Genomic DNA, 20,453 nt, shown 5'->3' with positions numbered 1-20,453 from the left:
ACAGAGGTTGATATTCCAGCCAAAGGAGAAAAAAAAAAAAAAAACACTGACATAAACATGCAAGAATTTTTAAGAAACATAGTCCAAACAATTGCTCTAAGAATGCTAAAAGCAGAAAATAAGAATCTTAAATGGAGATATTAATAATCTGTAAGTGCAATCCATTCAGTGTGAGAGGCGAATGGAGGTTGGAGCTGTCCAGGTGAAGGAGGTGCTGAACAGCAGTCATGCAATTCAGGGCGGAGAGGTTTGGCTTTACTGACAGTAACAGCAACAAGTTAATTGTTGATCTGTTTACCGACTCTTACAACTTATGCACTTTTTTTTTTTTGCATAATAGTCAGCAGCATCGGCAGCCTGCAATAAGGCCGAAGCAGTCCTCTTCCCCTTCTCTGCTCCTCAAAAACTCTTAATATTCGCAAAAACCTTTTACGTTAGGTATTGGCTCACCAGTCAGACCAACTCAGACATCAACTTGTAGTCAGCTGGTTTATCTTCCAAGACGGAAAGATCCTAACATGTTAAGTGTGCACACGCGGCTTGGTCTTCAGATCCCCTCGGGAAGAGTGAACGGCCACGCGCCGGTGGTCACCTGTGGCTTAATTTCCATTTTCTCCTTTTGTTTCAGATGTACGCGTCCGTGCCGTTTTCTCTCGTCGCTGCGGGCAAAGCGTTTGCCGCACACGTCGCAGGAGAACGGTTTCTCCCCGGTGTGAGTCCTGGTGTGGGTGGTGAGGTGATCGCTACGGCTGAAACTGCGCAAACAAATGCGGCACTGGAAAGGTTTGTGGCCTGTGTGGATGCGGATGTGCCGGTTTAACTCGTCCGAGCGAGAGAAGCGCCGGTCGCAGCTCTCCATGGGGCAGGTGAAGGGCTTCTCTTTGGCGGGGCCATGAGAGGCGGCAGGGCTCTTTCTGGCCCTGGGGGGCTTCGCAGCGCGGGTGGTGTAACTTTGGGCAAATGAATCTGGCAGCAAGGAAGAGTACAGGATGGAGTCTATGGTGCTCGGTAAAGCTGGTGTTGTGTATAAGGAATCGCACTGATTAGATGGCTGTGGAGGTTCGGGGAAGGGTTTCAGGTTAGAGGAGAGGCCCATCGGCGGGGGTGGGAGGTAATTATTGTACATGGGGCTGGAGTAGCTCTGAGAACAGGTGTCAGAGAAACACGGCTCCTGTTTGATGCCCTCCTCCACTTTAAACTCCATCTCCGGGTTGGGACAAATCGGGGGGAACGTGTCTAAAAGTTCCTTTACATCCATTTGCTGGTCAGGGGGGAAATCGCTCGACATCGGAAAGGTTTCAGTCTGGAAACTGGTCTCCAAACAGTCAGACTTATTAAGGGTCCCCCACTCGTAGCAGCTGCTCTCAAACTCATTCTTCACCACGACGGGGAAAGAAGCAGCCTCTGACTTTGGTTCAGCCTTCTTCTGGTTAGGAGCTCGGGATGAGCTGAAGTTGAGCTGGGAAGAGGACGGGTCTTGGACCTGGCCGCCGGCCTGATCATCGGGATACCTCGAGCACGTCTGATCCGGAGAGTACACAGGAGGAGTGGGTCCGGAGCACGTGTAGGACTGCCTCTTGGAGCCAGGGTCTCCAAAATTACCACTGCTGCTGTCCAGCGGCGCAGGCGACGGATAAGTTCCCCGACTGCCGCTCTGTTGCACTTCTGAAAGCGGCAGCGTGGATATGCCCACAATCTCTGTGATCATGTTGAGGAGTGTTTCGGTGCTGCACGGCGCTCCCTGAGATGCCTCCACATAGAAACTGCCGGAGTAGGCGAGCGAGGAGGGGGTGTATGTGTCTTTTGGGCACTCGCAGGGGTTAAAAGCGAATTCTGAGTTGGAAGCTTCGGTTTTGAGAGTTGCAGGTGTTCCTTCTGTGGAATTAGAAAGAGAGGAAACTTTGTAACCGCGAGTCTTTTATAAGTGGATTAAAAAATGAGTGGAATTTAAGCGATTGGTGGGGGTGTGTGAAAAAAAAAAACTGCGTTACATAAACATCCGTGCGTATTTTGCCCCCGATAGAGAGCATACCGGACTGCCCCGAAAATAAAGTCTCATCGCTTTCCGGTAATGCTCATCTTCTACGTTTTAAACGGTCATGCATGCAGATTCATCGACAGTGCAAACATGCGAACTCACCGTGGCCAAACTGGGCAGGTACTCCCCGCTCTGCATCGACATACACCTCCTGGTTATCTTTCCGCACGCTGTTTTCCATCCCCAAGGAAGAACTGTTGCAATTCTCAAACTGAGGGTAGAAAGAATCTTTCGCATTCAAATCCATATTGTTCAACATACTGATGCACTTAAAAGTCCGTCTCTCCCAGGGAAGGAAATAAAAAAGGTAAAATAAAAAAAAAGGGAGGGGGTAAACAAATAATACAGAAGCTTGTTTTGATGGTATTCAACAAATGATCCAAAGTGGTCTGTGGTCAAAAACAGGGGAAAAAAGCAATTAACGGTATTCCTTTTCGTTTCTGCTCCTCGGTAGGTATTTGCCTGCTGTGGATTTCACATCAGCGACTTCCCCTCTCTCTCCTTATATACACTTTGGCAGCTCCCTCGGCCCTCCTCCCCATTCATCAGCTCCAGTGAGAGGATTCCCCGCTGCGTGTAAACTTCATGCCCATATATGGACAGAGGATGTGACGGTGTCCCCACCTCCCCTCAAATCCTCCCTCCTCCCATGCCGGAGAGATGGGAGTCTGACGTTGCAACAAGTGGCGGTAGTGTTCCTTAATAATGATGCCTTTTTCTTTCCACATAAACGAATCGTCTTTTTAATTAAAATGTCACAAAAGTGAAGCTAATCTTGAGCCATAAAGTCCTCTCCTGGATGCATCCTCGTCCAACGCGGAAAATTTCACACTGAAAAGAAACGATGTCAAAAGGGCTCCACAGTCCATGCGCCCATTTGTTTTGGCTGTGCATGTCAAACGAGTATTATTCCTCTCGTTTAGTAGCCGAGAGGGTAGCAGTTACCAATTAAGGATGTGTAAAAAAAAGAGTTACTCCAACTTGGGACTATGAGCTTAAAAGACGGAAATGTCTCATTTGTTGCAGTAACTACACATAACATGCAATACAGAATACTAAATACTATAAAACAAGATCACTTACATGACCAAACAGGCCATAAAGGACGTTGAAATGCGCGTAAATGTGCGAGATGAGTAAGAAATAACGCACATGTAGCCCAGCAGATATAACGCAAGGATACAAAAATGTCTATAAAGTCAAATGTAACATATTAAAGGTGTAACGAAGCACATTAATTGACTTTGTTCTATTTAAAACCTGAAAAGAAAGAGGCTGGCTTCACGTGCTGTGACACGGGGTACAAATATCACTACACGCTTTAAATACACGCCTATGCACACCTATTCAGGTACTTCTTTTCCCCTCGGCTGACACCATCCTTTCTCGTGTCTGGTGCAGACTGTGTGATCTGGATGTTTCTAGTAGTGCGCTGAACTCTCCTTCCAGACGTTCCACTGCTTAGATTTACTTTCACAAATTCACTTCCTCTCGAGGTGCCGCTGGAAATTGTGGTCGCTCACTCTATCAGGCGAATAACAGCACAGCCTGGTCTGAGCGAACCCTTGGCCTTTAAAAGCATTGAAGGGAGTCGATAACACCCCTGAGGTGTTCAGTGGTTGAACCCAACTGTTCACATGACATTTCAACCCCCCCAAAGCATTTTTTTTTCACTTTCGCATCTGTTGCCGGGTGCACTCCGTGGTCACACTTCCTATTACAAAAAGTCGATACTCTTTCATAGGACGCTGCAGTCTGCAGCAGACCTCTGGCTCCGGCTCGGAGGTTCAGGACCATGGATAGCGACGGTGCAGCGTTCGGCCGTGTAATCACACATGAACCAGCAAAAAGTCATTACTTTTTCTTTTTCTTTTTTAAACTTCACTCTGAATGCTTCGTGTGTGTCTTTATTTAGGTGAATTGCATTATTTCCCTTAAAATCAATCCTATAGCCGGCAGAAGAATTCATACCGAAATCATTCATTTCCATTAACACCGTGGAGCTTTTAGCTCTACAAATAACATTTCTTTTACATGAGCAGGAGGCCCAGAGTTCTGAGTTGTACAGCATTAAAGCGCATAAGTGATACTCTAAGCCTCTGTACAGCCATAATGTTCATGGGAATATTTGAGTATTTCAGTAAGATGCCTTATTAAGCCTTAAGTATAATAGTACTTCAAACATCTGCACTAATATTGTATTTAATTTCCATAGAAAGCAAATAACAGTTCATGACATAATCTGCATACTAGTATACTGAAAAAACAACAACATGAATCCTCAAACGTATTTAAGGGGTTAGAGGAAGATTGTGTTTTTAGACATGAAATGCTATTCAAAAGTGTTTCTTATATTGTGTCCTTCCCATTCACATTCTGCACATGAGGGGTCAGAATAACAGAAACTCCTCTTATTAAAAAGCCCAATAACTAAATGCTGTGTACCCTTAATGGTAAAGCCATGTACATAAATGGCACCGTGTACTGGAGTGCATTAAACAGCACAGGCTGACCAGGTAATGAAGTGGGCGCTGAGTGTCTGTTGGTATTTTAGCTTTTATAAAAGCAGACGGACAAAATAGGGAACACGCCTGGGAGAGAGGAAAGGACAGGGACCCCTCCTAAAATTATGCAGACTTCTCAAACTTCTATCTACCGCACTGTGTAATTTTTAGGGTTAAAACGTATTCAAATGAAGCAATCTTAGAAAAGGGAAATCGCTCTTTAATTTGACTTTTGCAATAGCTGTAAAGCCAGCAACACGGGGTCACAAGTGCACGCGGCTATACACGAGCAAAAATCTAACAAGGCAAGGGAAGGAAAACCAGAAAGCTGCTTCATTCACGTACGACAGACAACTGCAAGGGCTCAGATCTCAGGCCATTCCACCTGACTCTAAGTGTGTTTTGTTACAGGCGAGATTAACCGAAGGTAAGAGAGATTGTGGACTATATGGAATAAAAGTTACTGTGTCTACTGCAGCACAAATGCAAAAAGGACTATTAGCCATAATAAACAGCCCGCTCACGCTAGACAGCTCAAATTTTATGTTATCTCCATCAATACTGAGCGCTGGAAAATGTATCAAAGGATCTCCAAGTCGCTACCCTGTCATCTTTTTAAGGTAGGGTATGATAATAGCATATAAGCTCTTTCATTGCAGCAGTGACATTCTCCGGAACAAATCGTTTTCACCTCAGCTATGCACTCTAATTCTAGGCCCAGAGATGTTTAGCTTTGAGGAACTGCCTCCAAGTAATCCAGAGTCTATTAAAACCAATCTGATCACACAGAGTTCAGATCACGAGATGCTGTTATGATAACTGCAGTGTGGCTAACCTCTCTCCTCCATAAAATGCCACAGCACAGGGACTAAGTAATGGATTTACGTAATGTTAGCACTTACTGACATTATAGCGCAGGGGTAACTCCATACCTGTGAAAGTTAAATGAAAGCCTTTGTTTTATTCCCTTCCTCTGAGCACTGTGAGACAAAATGCTCCTGTTTCTGAGGAAACGGCTTGCTAGGCAGGGAAAGAATGTAGAGCAATACCAACTTCTCTGTTTTAATAAGATATTGACTTCAAAAGAGGTTTAAAGTGCTGGCAATGGAAAGAAGATGAAACATTGCTTTAATGAAAGGATGTCTTGGCACTTCTGCTAAATGGATAGTTTCAGTAGAGCACAAGTAGAACTTGCTTTAATATAGTACTGACCTATAACAAGCTCAAGCTGTAGTACTTTCTAATTTAGCTAATATATTAATTTGTCTTCTAACCTTAAGGTCTGGAGTCAAGTGCCCTGTTTTGGCATCTTAACCCATCTTTTTACTATCAGCCCGGTGTAGGGCCCATTTTACAAGAGCTCTTCAAATAACCGTAACTCCGTTCGTGCTAGTTACGAAATTTAAATGCTTTCGGAAAGTAGAGAAGACGAGTTTTATGGGGATATTCGGTGTATCGTGGTAGCACAAAGCATTCACAAGGTACTGCTGTCTGAACACAGACAGAAAAATCAGCTCCGCCTAGATTTCACCATGTGCGCCTCACATTACCAGAGCTCCTCAAACATTTTGGGCTAGAGGGGAAATTCAGATGGTTCCTGAAAGACGACTATTACTTTTTTACTTTTGCAGCTAAAATTACAAAATAAGTCTGATAATAATATGTCTGATATTTGGGTGACAAAGGGTTTAAAAAAAAAGAGTGAACCAGACCTGCCCTAAAACTGAATGGATTCTTTCTATTCCATTTCCCCTCTAAGGTTCATGAAAGTCTGCTTGGCAGTTTTCTGTTTTGTCTTTTATCCTCCTGAAAACAGACAGACAAATGAACAGACAAACAAACACTGAGCGCCTACTTCTGCTTTAGCTCTTTCCTTTGTGAAGTCCACAGCCCTGCTAAGGCTGTGAGGCTTTGGGCTAAATGTTGACACACTGAAAATGGCAATATTATTATTATTACATGAAACCCTGTCCAACATTTTAGCCTAGCCAGAAATAAGAGGCGTGAGAGCTACATCAGAGGCATGGCACTTAAATAACCCTGAACTGAAATCTATGGGAAAGATAATGTTACAACTTCCACAAAAATGCTTTTTAAAACATTATTTTGAGGCACAGTCAGCAAACCTCTTAAGCTTTTACTTTCTTTTCTAGTCAGATTCAACTGATAATATGTGTTCTTTTTTTTTTTTTTACTACTACTGAAATTAATTTTGAACAATCCTTCAAAATACCTGCACAAGTAATTCCCTGCAGATGCTTCAAGATGCCAGCAGAGTTGCAAAATTTGGCTCAGCACGCTAAAATTCAAACATTTGCTTCTGCGCAATTAACACAATTGCACTTGTTTTGTCATGAAGAGCGAGACAAATTAAAATCTGGACCTGCTACATGAAGTGGATCGCCACTTCATTGAGGACGGGCTTTAACACGTGTAGCAAATTTCTTGCAAAATCTTTCCACAGTGCAGAAATGTCAGCCTCGCCGTTAGACTGGAGGAAAAGTCAGAGGATAATCAAAGCCATTAAGATGTGTCACCGGACAATCATGAATATTTATAGGAATTTTGCGCTGCACGTCTTCTATTAAATGTGAAGATACTTCAGGAAAAAGGTAAAAAAAAAAAAAAAAAAAAGTAAAATCCTGCTGGCGGCTCTAAATCATCAGTCAAGGGATCACAGAGGAAGAGTGTAATATAAAAGTTTTTGATATTTTCAGTCTAGGCCACAGTGGTGGGCCAATTGATTTTACTTTTGTGCTCAAAGTCACGCTGCTAACATTTTCCATGAAATACACTCGGTATTTCATAGCGTTTAGTGTCTGCATGTGAAAAAAATAGCAGTGTCCTGATGATATCGGGCCTACTCTGACAGAAAAAACATAGTAAGTCTATGTTAACTCATTGGTAACGTTGCAACTGCTTTATTGGATGTTTAGGTCAAAGTGAAGCATCTGGCTGGGTTATTTTCAGGTTCGCTCCTGGACAGGCAGTGGGAGTTTTTCTTACCAGGTGGGTGCCTGACACGAGTTGAAGAGGCAGAAAGGAGTGAGTGTCCTCTGAAATCATTGCCTGTGAGATGAAGGTTAGGGTGGACAATAATGCCTGCTGTATATTTGGCTATTTTGACTTTGTAAGAAATGGAATATCTAACCGCTGCTTTACCAGCAACCTAGATCAGTAATACAGATGAAACCCAGATGATGGTTTGAGCCTTTATAACACATCATTACAAAAAAAGGCACATCCTGGCATGTAAATGCACATTGTGTGGTGCTCATTCTGGTCTCAGTCAAGCTAGTGAAACAAATTGCATATCAAAAAAGTCTCATCAATAGATTGTATTGTATTTGGGATCTGCAAGTGTTAATTTTCGAATTTTCAATTCCCCCAAAAATGTGAGCTCGTGTTCCACCCAGAGACCAAAGGTGCTCTTATAATTGTCTGTTCTTATTGATAGAATTTATTGCCTTTGTCCTGCAGCGCACACTATAATTCTGGTTTGAAGCCAAATCAGATAAGTGGATGGCTTTCACTAGTTATTGAAAACCAGTTGCAGGCTTCTTTCCATCAATCGATTTGCAATAGGAATTCTAAATTTTCCGGACAACACAGCTCCGCCGCTGTTTGATTTTCTTGGCCTTTAACAGTTTGACACCTGGACTAACTTACGTTAGTAAGCCTTGAGGCGACTTTTGTTGTGATTTGACGCTATACAAATAAAATTGAATTGAATTGAACTAAATCACTGGATCTTTCTATAGTCACATCAACATTACTTCTTGTTAAAAGAACACAATCATTTTGCACCTACAACTGATGCTTTAAAATGAACCTGATGTGTACAGTAACTCCTGGAAATCTCAATGCCTTGGCATCCTGTCAACCAGCTTTGCAGCCCACAGTGTTTGAGAGTAAATAATAGACGAACCTGATCCATACCAGGAAATCCACTGAGATGCAGAGGCTGTCGTTGCTGTTTGAAATAAAAAAGCACTTCAAACCCACCATGATCTGGAGAGCTTATACAGAAATTACTGCACTGGATCCACAAGACAAATACAAAAGAACTGAGATTAAGAAAATAAAAAAAATTTAACAAGGTAAGCTCCCATCTTCTCTGCATCCTGATGGTGTGAAAATGTATATGTATATATAACACATTTACATTCAGCCTCAAGAGCTGTGCCGTACTTTTTTGCTAATGTCTTCTGCTTCTGACTGCACAGAACATTTATGGAGAAATCCTCCGAAAGTAAGGGTTAAACGGTGCTAGCAGAAATCCATCTGCCACCCCCAAATCACATTCTGACACGTCTCACAGTCAAATCTCCCCCCCAAGGCGTTAGATGAGGGAACATCTTCAGTCTAAACCTGACTACAATGGGGCCAGTAAGACACCGCAAAAATGGATTGGGAGTGCTAAAACCACAGAAACCTCTGCCGGAAACACGACTTTCTATAAATACAAGATACTCGCCTCAGCTGCCAAGTTCGTTATTCTCTCTCCCTCTCTCTCTCTCTGTCATGTGGGGCTCTGCATAGTTATATATACTACATCATCATCCAAACACTGGGCAATTGAAAGCGAAATAGCACAAATAAGAAAAATGAAAGCAGCGGAAGCGTGGTTCGTCTTTGAAGGAACATCTCTCTCCTGCTCTTCCTCTGAGAGTGGGAGTGGGTTAGGGAAGCCCGGTACCAGGCCCCGATGCTGCTGCTGCTGTTGGTGTGGCAGGTTTCCCGTGCGATCCAAAAATACTTTCGCACTCGCCCACTTTGGTCCCCAGCCGCCTGCCTGTACTCTTTGGTTCTACAACAGGGATGGGTGAGAATCAGATTCCAGCTCTCCAATCGTGATTGCGGAATGCCCCAGTGTTTCTTTAACTATGCCCCCAGACTCCTCCACACACGCTGTGCTCGCATGGCTCCCACCTTGCCCTCTTCTCTGTTGCATCCATGCTTACGGCTCTCTGACAGTCCGATTCTTGGGCCCGATCCAGCTACTGCACCTGGTGTTACCTAACTGCCTGCACATTTTCAAAAGAAATCCAAACAAACAACAACAAAAAAAAAGCCAAGACATTAACATTTTCTTTCTTTCTTTTTTTTTTTGCTGTTTCAATTATAACATCTCCACAGAGGTGAAGCATTCCTTAACTCGCACGAAACACATACTGTTAGATAACATGAAATTAAGAGAAAGCAATGTAAATATCTATAATATTTCATTTGACAGACAAACCAGCAATGCCTTTAGACTGAAGCTCAATAACATCCACTGCACTGCATCATTTTCACGCAACATGGAACTAATTGCATGTACTTTTGACCAACTTAAGTTAATAGGTCGGCATATTCTAGTCTCTGACTCATCTGCACCCACACCGATTTCTATTTGTTGCTCTTTCTCTTATCAAGTGACTCCACAAAGTGTATGAAAATGTACGTCCGTTAATTATTAGAAAGCATTATTCGTATCGGTGCTTCACTGCCGCGCATATACTGGTCATTACAGAGACCTGCAATGCAAACACATTCAAATAAATAGCTAACAGCAGACATGTGAGGAAACAGATGAAGAATGTTAAGAGCTTGCAGCTAACAAAAGTAACTATGGAAACGGCCGGCTCTACATTGCACTAGCTTCCACAGCTCTCTCCAGAAATAAAAACTGTTGGGCTAAGAGCGAATCAGGTAAAGACAAAAGATCCCGGGTGAACCTATTTATAGTGGGCCTTACATAACATACATAGACCTATGTTGGCTGAGGCAAGTTCGGTATTAAACAGCAAGCTTCTGAGGAGGGGGGGGGGGAGTTTGTGTGTAAAAGTGAATATGATAGATCCTAGAGCAAATTTTATCGAAAGCCATTTAGTGTAAACAGCAATTAGGATGACTCCTAATGAGAGGAAAGCTTGCTGTTTTTGATGTCGGGGAGAACAAACGCTGTCACGCCATCCTGTGTGGTCAGTGATGTCAAAGCTGGAGTTCCACAACAACATTAACATGCAGTACGCTAATGAGACGTGATCCATTGAGCAGTTTAAAGCCACGAGGCTTGAGGAATACACAGGGACCGAGAAAAAACAAACAAACAAAAAAACCTTACTTCCTAAGAAGCGCAAATTCATAGCCAGTTAGCCTGGAAGCTTTGTTTGTTTGTATGAAAGGCAAAAAAAAAAAAGTTGTGTCAGAGGAGAACACACACACGCTCACACACACTCTCGCACACACAGAGCAGCGTGTGGCCTCGGGACAAGAAAACATCTGATATCTGCAGTGAAATAATACGAACATGCAAGCCCACATGAGCACAGAAACTGTGTGTTAGAGCCACTGTAGTGCTGTAATGCATGAACAGTGATCATCTAGAAATACAGCCTGCCACCATATCTTAAATCCAAATTGATCCATTAGCATAATTATCCACTTATACTGCTTTAATTCTAAGTAGCTCTCCATTGTAAGTAAAATGATAGCTAAGCTGTATTCAAAAAGCCACTTTGCCACTCACAAATGCCTTATTAATTAGCTCCCTCTAGCATACCTTCCCAGTAATTACATTCAATACAGGAGTCACTGCTGTGTGTGTGCATGTATGTGTGTGTCTATGTGTGTGCTGGGGTGGTGGGAGGGGGTGCTATTAGACAACTTTATAATTACTCTGTACATGTATAATGATCTCCATCACAGGAAGAAAAGAAGAAAAAAAGCCCCTTTCCCCACAGAGCTGCTGCATTTTGGACACTGCATTCACCGCACTCACTCAGCCGAATCACCGGCAGCAGGCAATCACAAAATATTCACTGTATAGAAGCTCTGATAAGGTTGGGATGATATGCAAATGAATACTCCCTGACTCATCTGTTTATTATGCAGTCACATTAGTTAGCTCTGATGCTGTTTGGCTATTATCCCATCTCACTGTGAAAAAAGGGTCCTGGGTGAGGGGGATGGATTGCGCAGTGAGTGCTTTAGTCACACAGATTGTCCGCACTCTTCAAAGAAATAAATGCATTTTCGACTGTAGTTGCATTGAGGGGATGTGGAATCCATTTCCTCTGAGAGAAGCAGCAAAAAGGCAGATGATGTGGCTCGTCTGTGTCCAAAATCCCTTGATACTCTGCTTTTACGTTAGCAGGTCAAGGGGTCAAACGACGAGCTTGCGTCTTCCGCGACTGAACCCGGAGCCAATTATTTCACATTGATAAATCATACGGCGGTTTTTTTTGTGCTTTATACCCAGCAACGATTCAGTCAAGTAAGAGTTTCAAAAATGTAAAATGTGAATTTTAAGCCTTTCTGCAGCCGCGCGCATGCTTAAACTTATTGTCGGTGACACGATCGAGGGAAAAAATGGATACTAATACTGTAGCTTTTACTACATTCAGCAGGACTACCAGTCTGCAGCTTCTCAGTCTATCTGCTGCTCTGCTAACTGATAGAGGCACTATTTTTAGCCATGCAACCTTAAAGCACCATGCTAAGCCTTCAACTATACAACCGCACATCTAGTCCATTCAAAGGATTCATAAAAGTGTAGAGGCTGCAACCCAGTGGTCATTGCACACACACTGAGAGCCCGTATCAGTGCTCCCAGCGCCAGCGTTTTATATATCTGGTGTCAAAGTATTAATAAGAACATTGCCACTCTTTGCCCATGTGCGTGAATGTATGGCAACATATGTCAAGGAGTGAAAAGAATTTGCCATGTATGTCTCCTCTATGCCTTTGATCTTGGCTAATTAAGCACCAAGCCCTCACAACAACTGTGCTCCATGGAAACCATGCAAAAAAAAAAAAAACCAGGGAAAAAATTGACGTCAGCAAAAGGCCTTCAAATGCGCCATCTCACAAAAGAAAAAAGACCGGCTGCTGTATAAGGTCACAGCGTGTTGAAGCTACCGTCGGCTTTGACTGACAATGACATGAAGTACCTGCAACACAACTTTATGTCAATAACTGGAAGAGTGGACAGCCTTCCATGTAAGCTGTACATTGAGGATGAAAATCACACTTAGCCTCTCTGTGGTACTGCATAATATTCATTAAATATTAACACTTAGATCTCAGACTTAATCGTGTTTTTTGGGATAATATCCACTCCTAGAGGGTGGGCGATATTATCAGAGATATTATAAAGATCTGGAGCTTAGAAGATAAAAAGGCTACAAAAAGAACAACTTTCCTAATCTAAGATTATGCTTGAATAAAAAAATGAACTGTTTGTGTGTAAAAACTACTATATATATCCAGCCAGCCGTGATATTAGAACCACCTGTATAACATTATGTAGATCCTTCCTGATCTAACCTGCCTGATGTCTGGTTCTGGGAAACTGGCAGAAGATAGTTTGGGTCCTGTAGGCTGTGGGGACGGGCCACTGTGGATGAGGATAGTGGGGCACACCGGCCTGCTGCCATGACAGGGTGTACTTAACTACAACATTTAGGTCAGTAGTTAAAGTAACATCCACAGGAATACCAGGACTTACTGTATCCCAGCAGGATGTCTCATTGTGATAAAATGATCACTTTTAGCCGTCAATGGTTTTAATGTTTTTGGCCCATTTGTGTATTTGTAGTAGCAGACAAAGCCGCCAGTGTTTCAACCATAACAGGGTCATTTTCTTTTTGTTGGATGTCAAGCAGAAATGGCAGTTAAAGGCTTAGCAAGTTAAAAAAAAAACCTGTTTCCAATATTGCAAACACACCAGTATTTCCAAAATAAAGTACACTCTGACAAAAAAAAAATATTTAAACCATTTATTTGTTGTCACAGTCTCTGCTGCATTCCCTGCCAGTCAAACCACAGGCAACAAAAAATGCTGAAAAAGACTGAATGTAACATTTTTTTCCCCCAAAAGACTGATTAAACAATTAAACGTCAAAATAATCAATCATTAAGACAGAGAATCAAAGACATGATAGATTAAAGAGAAAATGGCACAGTTACAGATAATGGCCCTTATTTGTCAAGTGAAAGCACGACTCGTAGAACTTTTCCAGGAAACTTTTTTTAGCAAACAGCTGTCCGTATAAAAACTGTCATCCACACTGCTGTTAAAACATGAATCCTCCCTAAGAAGACAAACAAACATAGATGTCCGTTTTCTTTTTCCGTACTAAAGGCTGGACCAGTGAAGGTGTAGACAATTAAGTTAAATGCATCTGAAGCACTAGAGGGAGCTTGGCTCCAAAAACTTGGCAAAGACAGTGTAGCTGCACTTAGGCTTGTTTAAAACTGCCCTTCAAAAATACTTGTGTGAAAACACTTAATTCTGATCAAAGGTTAAACGAGACAGTGTGACCGCAGAAGCCGGTTTCTAATTTTGGATCTCGTTGCGTGTCGCTACTCTTTACTGCACAATGCTGTTTCAGTCACATCCAGATAAATGAAGGCCAGTATCTTAAAAGATAGGAGATAAAAATCAACAGCATCAATACTGTTCAGCCATCATTAATAGGGTCAGAGATGACCAGCCGGTGAAGGGGTGGCTTCCCTGCCCCCTGCCGGTGCCGTCATTGTACTGCTCCCAAATATACCCTGCTTCAACATACTGTCTATAAACATTATTGATAATGTTAGTCCTGAGTTCCTCATAAAGAACAGCTGCCTTCTCTTGGTATGGCCCTTCTGTGTGGCTGTAGTAGTGGAGCGCTCTGACTGCCAAGTAGTTGATGTTAATCCAGATAGGTCCTCTCCAGTAGGGGGCATCGTGTTCTGTATTTCGCTTCATGTACAGTGGATCGGACTTGGAGAGCGATCGCAGGCCGTAGGGTGTCCACAGCTTATTGGAGTCTCTCACATCCTGGAAAATATGCTCCAGCTTGGGTGAGTCGGGCTGGAGAATCTGCAGTAAGAACGGGAACAAGCTAACATAACCCAAAGCATTAACATGCTGCGCTTTGGGGGCCCTGCGGACAGAGCGAACGAGACGAGCTACGGGGAACTGATGACGAGGCTGCCCTGGAGGTACGTACACCTTCTCCCTCTGCAAGGATACATCCTCTGTGTGGTTGCCAAAGTCACTGAAAGCACGGTGTTGTTCTGACCAGTGGAGCTCACTGAGCAGGTTGTTGTCACTGAGCACTTTGTGTGAGAGCTGGTAGTCCTCATGGGGCTCGCCCAGAAGCTGAGCTACTTTAGCCATGATGCCTGAGGACAACGCCATCCAGCAGTGCAAGTCAACGTGACGCTCATCTGCTGAGGGGTGTGAGGCCCGTGGGTAGTCATCCAGCCCAGAGGTCAAGGTCTTGGGATTGAGAAACAGATTGGTGTCCTTGTCGCGTCCACGCCAGCGGTAAGAATTGGGTAGGGGCCCCGTCTGTGTGGTGTTGTACCATTCATACCAGGTTTTGAGCCTGGGGAAGAGCCGTCGGAGGAAATGCAAGGTTGGCTGAAATGCTGCCTTGTCTGGATTGGATGAGAGTTGTTCAATAAGCTCCTGAAGCGCTAAGAAAAGCGTAGGGGGGTTGGCGTTCTCGTTTCGTTGAACAATAAATTCAGATGGGACTTTGCTGCGAGCCTCATCTCCAAGAATCTGCTCACGGGGGATCCAGCCCTCCATATTCATCAGGTCTATCCAGTGGGCAATGACCTCCCTCGTCACCTGGGGATCCCACTTACTCAACAGCAGCTGGTGAAAGCCCTCATCCCAAAGGAATCCTCTGGGAAAGAATGAGCGTGATGGAACAGCGGTGAATAAAGCACCTTCGGGATAAAGGAGAGGGTATTCATTGTAGACCGACTGTACTACCGACTGCCCAAAGAAGTAGCCCATTCCGCCCAGCATGTTGCTGAGTGCTGCCTTGCCGAATTTAATATACGCTTGGCTAAACCCTTTCTTCTCAAGGCCAAAAGCTTTCTCAAACTTTGCATCAAACTCCGCTTTCCTCTTCTCCAGCTCCTGAGTCATGATGGAGCCCACCAGCTGGTTGGGGCGATCGTGAAAGCTTCCAGATTCAAACAGAACCTCAATCTGGAAAGGTGTCTGAACAGTCACCTGGTACACCACAAAGTCGCTTTCCTTCCTCTGGTCAGGTTTCTGCTGGTTTTGGTGGTGAGGGGGTTTGTAGGTATCTACACCGATGTAATGCTTCTTCTCGCCGGACGGAGGGCTATACACAAACCTGCGGTTCAGACTGTACTTCACAATGTCAGTCAGCTTCTCCAGACCAGGAGACACAGTCTGAAGGTAGTTGTAGCTGAAAAAGACAGAAAACTAGCATTGACTGCCGTGTAGTACCAAATCAGTTGAATAAACACAAAACCTTACAGTGTATTTTGTATTCAGCTACAACTATTAAGCAACCTTAACTGAACTTAGCACACTGTAGCTTAACTTCTGATATCTCCTGCTGTAGTAATGACTCAGAGTTTGAACAGAAGGTCACAATAAAACTTCATCATGCCCCTTCCCACAGCTAATCACTGGAACAGTTCATATACAATTCTTATCATTTCTATCCGTGCATACTGTACCTTGCTATTTTGCTATGCTGGTCTTCTCTGGCCCTCTTCAAAGTGCAAAATACTCCTCCTCCCTGTAAATGCTGCTAGCAGAAAGCTAGCATACTCCTCGTCCATTCAATAAGAAGCAACAACAGTTTTTTCCTGCTGTGAACAACACCTTCACTGCACTAATATCATCTGTTGTTTCAGCAGTACATTAGTTTTTTTCTTTTATTTTTGTACTGGTTGTAAAATGTTTTGTACATATTCCTCTAAAATAAATGTCCCAATGTTGAGAAAACCTGTATCATCAAGTCTGAAAATCTTCATCTGCTGACATCTAGTGGTTAGATTTCTTTTTTAGGTACTCTAGTAATAATTAGGATGACTCTAAATCACACCACAAAACACCATCCAAGACGGTGCAACATAATTAAAATGTTATGGCTCATTCAAGTCATGATTCTCTACTAGAAATTCATTTGTGTTTGCTGACTTAGGACTCCTGCCTACTACACGAGTGGATGTTTTCACCGTTCTATCAAGGTTTACCTTAAATCACTGACTGCTAATTGGAATTTTTGGCAGCTGTACTACATTTATTAAAGTTTAGACCACTGTTGTTTGATGCATATCCTTAACCCTGATAATTCTGAGCAGCCTCTTAAAAGTATGTTCTCTCCAACTTCTTTGCCTTTGTATTTAGTGTACTATTTTTCCTATTCACGTTTGGACTCATACACTCACGTGGCGTATTTAGCACTGGACAGCTCCCCAGTGACAGGCTTTCGGAAGGTGATCTTAAAGTTTCCAAGCTCCTCTGAGAAACCGGTGATGGACGCGAGGCGATTCCTCTCCTCTACGTGAGCCTGCAGCGAGCCCTGCGCGTCTGCTGCTGCGTAAAACATCAGGGAGATGACTGGTGCCTGGGGGGCGGAGCTCTGGTGGTTGAAGAACAACATACAAATCACCAGTGGAAGAACATAAATACATTTAAAATATATAAACTTAGATGGCAGAATATTATCAGCTGCTTTTGATCGTGTGAGATAACAGCTGCGGCGGTGCAAAGTTATTACTCACATGCTGTTTGGCTGTGACCCTCCACGTCCAGTCTCCTCCATGATCCCCTCCCATCCTCTTAACAAACTCGGTGGTCAGCGTGAAATCGTTGTCTCGGATTTCTTGGACGCCAAAGGTGAGGCCATCGTGCATGAGCCAGCCGTAGCCTTGAAGGCGATCGCCCTGCTCACAAGTGTGCCTGAGATTCATGTCCAAGTCAGAAAACTGACGCATCCACATCATGCCTGACAAGAGTTATACATAAACGGAAAAGAAAAATTCAGTTAAAAGCAATAAACTTGTACAAATTATGCTCAGGATTATGTGGCAATCTGCAAATAGTACCTCAAAATGTACCGTAAGTAGTCCTGTCAACTAATTATCAATAATATTAAGTGCAGTCAAAGTGTTCTTAATTTTGGGAAGCGCTCAAAATTTTATCCAAATATGGAGGATTAGGATTTATAAAATAAAAGATGAATTACATATTTACATTACATTAAATATTAAAGAGAAATTCCACATATTCTACCAGCGTGCCCTTGTTGTGATTGACAGAAAAGCTACAAAAAAAAGAAAAAGATTCTTCTTCAGTCTTTGTTTTTTTAATAAAATTTTACAGTTAAATATATTTTTTTACTTTATATGTTTGTTTCATTTCAACCAAGGATGCTGAGTAGGTAAGTGGAGCTTCAAGGCACAGCTAAACTCTCCTGTTTAAAACCATTGAAACAAACTCATCGAAGATGGGTACACAGTGGTCGTAAAGGGCTGGACGTGATCATCAATATTACTCAGCTAAGCTGTGGTGTTTAAATGATGCTCAGTTGACTCTAATGATCCCAGTGTGTCAAGAAAATATCCCCCATGCCCTTACACCGCCGTCAGCCTGAACCGTTGAGTGCATGCTGCTTACGCCACGTTCTGATCCTAAAATATGAATGCTTGCAGCAGAAATCAAACGTTTATCCAATCTTCCGATGTCCAATTTTGGTGAACGTGTCGAAATTGTAGCCTCAATTTCCTGTTCTTAATTAACAGGAGTGATCATCTGCAATCTTCTGCTATCTGTCTGCCTCAAGGTTCAATGTGCTGTACGTTCAGAGATGCTCTTCTGCATACTTTGGTTGTAACGAGTGATTATTTGAGTTTCAATCACCTTTCTTCCTCATTTACCAGCTGAACTTCAGCAGGTCAACCTTTAGCATGTCTCCATACCTAAATGTGTTAAGCTGCTGTGATGTGATTGGCTGATATTTGTGTTAATGAGCACTCGAACACGTGCAACTAATGAAATGGCCAGCATATTCATAGACACTTGTTTTTCTGAGATGTAGTAAGTTGAAGCTACATTTGTAACCTATGGCAGTTTGTGGGGTTTGAAAGGTTAAAAAAATGATTTTTCACAGTCTCAAAAGTCTTTCACCAGAGTTGAACGAACAATAAAATCACAAAGACAAACGTGTTTTTCTAACATGTCATTTTGGGAAACACTAACCTCAACAAGTGGCCACATTGCTATATTGTTTCCATTTAGATATTCATTATTAAATATTCCGATGTTTAAAATACAATAAGTCGCTGTTTTTCATTAAAACATTTAATGACACAAGTGTTTAGCCTTAGCCTGACTCTAAATGTGTGATCATACCTGTCACAATAGACCTGGGACTCCTTGTTTTCATCCCAAAGTAGACCTGAGGCCTGTATGACCCCCAGAACCTCTCTGGGGAAACCTTGGCATCGGTGCTATTGGCATCCAGGACGTGAGGAGACGGATGCAGAGTCACCACCCTTTTAGCCAGGCTGGATCTCATGTAGATGGCATAAAAGAACCAGATGAGGCTGAATATGCAGAGACCAATTGAGATGTTAATGAACATTTTCCCAATATTGACTTTCTTTTTCTTGTCCTTGCGGTGAAATGCAGAGGGCTTCTCATCTTTCCGTGGAGGTGGAGCAGCTTCACCCGTCACCACCCTCTTCCTCTGCCTGCCCATCCTACCCTACAGAAGCTAGGAAAAAGACAACAAAGAAAGAGTTAAGATTTATCATGCTGATTATCATCATTGATAAATATTATGGGATAAATAAATCAATTTCAAAGTTCCAAGCCTGGACACTTCAGGAAGGGTATCCAGTGTAAAATCATGGGCAAATCAAGCATACGGATCATCAAAAATAAGACTACCATACCGGATCAGTCAAGGCCAGGATTATCAATGACAGGCTTCGATGCTATTGTCCAGCAACAGGGTGCCAGTGGCCACAGCTGTCATAAATGACTGATAGATGAAGAGAAGGAAGGTTGAAGTATTATGTGAGCAGGAAGCATCACGTCAAGTGCTTTGGAGACAAAGAGAGCCAAGGCTGAGACGATTAGGACGTGTGCAGAGGAGGGATAGTGGATGCTGAATATGGAGCTGCCAAGCAGGGGGAGAAGTGGAAGACCACAGAGAAGGTTCGTGGATGTCTATGATAGGGTGCAGACAGAGGCAGCTGATCTGTGTTGGAGACCCCGAGATGAGAAGAAATTGTAGTCTTGCAATATAGCAAGTATAAAAAGCTCTAACTCTATGATGAAATCAGACCGAGGAGGCAGGACTCATGACGGGGACTAAAGCATATAACCCGGAAATATCCGGGGAAACATTCATCCAGTAAAATGCATCCCTATTAAACTTGTCAGTCCTGAAGGAACTGTGCAGGTTCACGTAGTCTCGAGCATAAAAACGCGGTCTAGCTTGATAACCTTGCACTGTGTACAGGAGCCGGAAATGTCGACTTTATAAAGCATTTTTATAAATGTATCCCATTCACACGCAGAGGTCTCGATTTCAGCAGCCATTTCCCGACACCTGTTTAAAACGGTGAACTAGTTCCTCGCCCCTACACCCCGGCAATGCAACGTCGCCTGCAGGTTGCACGCTACTCGCTAGTTGCCTCAATGCTAACGTGAGTTGGTAGGACTAACAGCTGTCTGTCGCAGTATATTTTGGCCTTAGTTAGCCTGCAGGCGATTAAATTCGGATTCATTTATCATTTCTAGCTACATGTTCATTGAGCAAACCATCACCGACCTGTCCAAACACCAGAGTCTCAGCCGATCATTATCCGTACTTGGCTAAGCTTGCTAGCCACTTCCTGGTTACTGCTCGCTTCCACTGACGTGTCTATGTTCTCCCTACCGCACGCCAATGATGTCATCCAATGATTTACCGCTTGCCCCTAAAAAAAAAAAATAATAATAATAATAATAATATTTATAATTAGAATAAATGTAAAACTAACGCTTAGAAGGCGTTTTCATTTAAGCGTTAAAAATGAGAGTTTAATAAACCACTGCATACAAGCAAGTATAGATTTTACTAAACAAAAAGTAGTAGGATTTTAAC

At 42.9% G+C, this 20,453-nt stretch overlaps 2 protein-coding genes across 2 annotated transcripts; both read right to left on the bottom strand.

Moving 5' to 3' along the window:
- Positions 1 to 547: 547 nt before the first annotated feature.
- Positions 548 to 2,297, bottom strand: LOC146630466 (uncharacterized). Its single transcript, XM_085355866.1, has 2 exons — positions 2,141 to 2,297; positions 548 to 1,875 (listed from the first exon to the last, which is right to left on the bottom strand). The coding sequence occupies exons 1-2, from the start codon at positions 2,295 to 2,297 to the stop codon at positions 548 to 550; spliced, it is 1,485 nt and encodes a 494-aa protein (XP_085211992.1).
- An 11,215-nt stretch (positions 2,298 to 13,512) lies between these two features.
- mogs (mannosyl-oligosaccharide glucosidase) lies at positions 13,513 to 20,199 on the bottom strand. The gene is made up of 5 exons (XM_085355865.1): positions 20,139 to 20,199; positions 18,710 to 19,073; positions 17,080 to 17,303; positions 16,744 to 16,937; positions 13,513 to 15,749 (listed from the first exon to the last, which is right to left on the bottom strand). The coding sequence occupies exons 2-5, from the start codon at positions 19,056 to 19,058 to the stop codon at positions 13,982 to 13,984; spliced, it is 2,535 nt and encodes an 844-aa protein (XP_085211991.1). The 5' UTR covers positions 19,059 to 19,073; positions 20,139 to 20,199; the 3' UTR covers positions 13,513 to 13,981.
- Between the last annotated feature and the right edge of the window lie 254 nt (positions 20,200 to 20,453).

Source organism: Diplotaxodon limnothrissa, linkage group LG6, assembly GCF_057381915.1.
Source record: "Diplotaxodon limnothrissa isolate DT_005_m linkage group LG6, D_limnothrissa_male_GT1.1, whole genome shotgun sequence".
Lineage (NCBI taxonomy): Eukaryota > Metazoa > Chordata > Actinopteri > Cichliformes > Cichlidae > Diplotaxodon > Diplotaxodon limnothrissa.
The sequence above is the reverse complement of the archived record's forward strand: the minus strand, read 5'-3'. Positions and strand labels throughout refer to the sequence as shown.

Coding starts and splice junctions, on each gene's coding strand:
- LOC146630466 (XM_085355866.1), bottom strand. CDS start 2,297: ATGTTGAACAATATGGATTTGAATGCGAAAGATTCTTTCTACCCTCAG. Junction 1,876..2,140: donor ACCTGCCCAGTTTGGCCACG/GTGAGTTCGCAT, acceptor CTAATTCCACAG/AAGGAACACCTGCAACTCTC.
- mogs (XM_085355865.1), bottom strand. CDS start 19,058: ATGGGCAGGCAGAGGAAGAGGGTGGTGACGGGTGAAGCTGCTCCACCT. Junction 16,938..17,079: donor GGGTCACAGCCAAACAGCAT/GTGAGTAATAAC, acceptor TTCAACCACCAG/AGCTCCGCCCCCCAGGCACC. Junction 15,750..16,743: donor TCCAGTGCTAAATACGCCAC/GTGAGTGTATGA, acceptor TGTCTTTTTCAG/CTACAACTACCTTCAGACTG.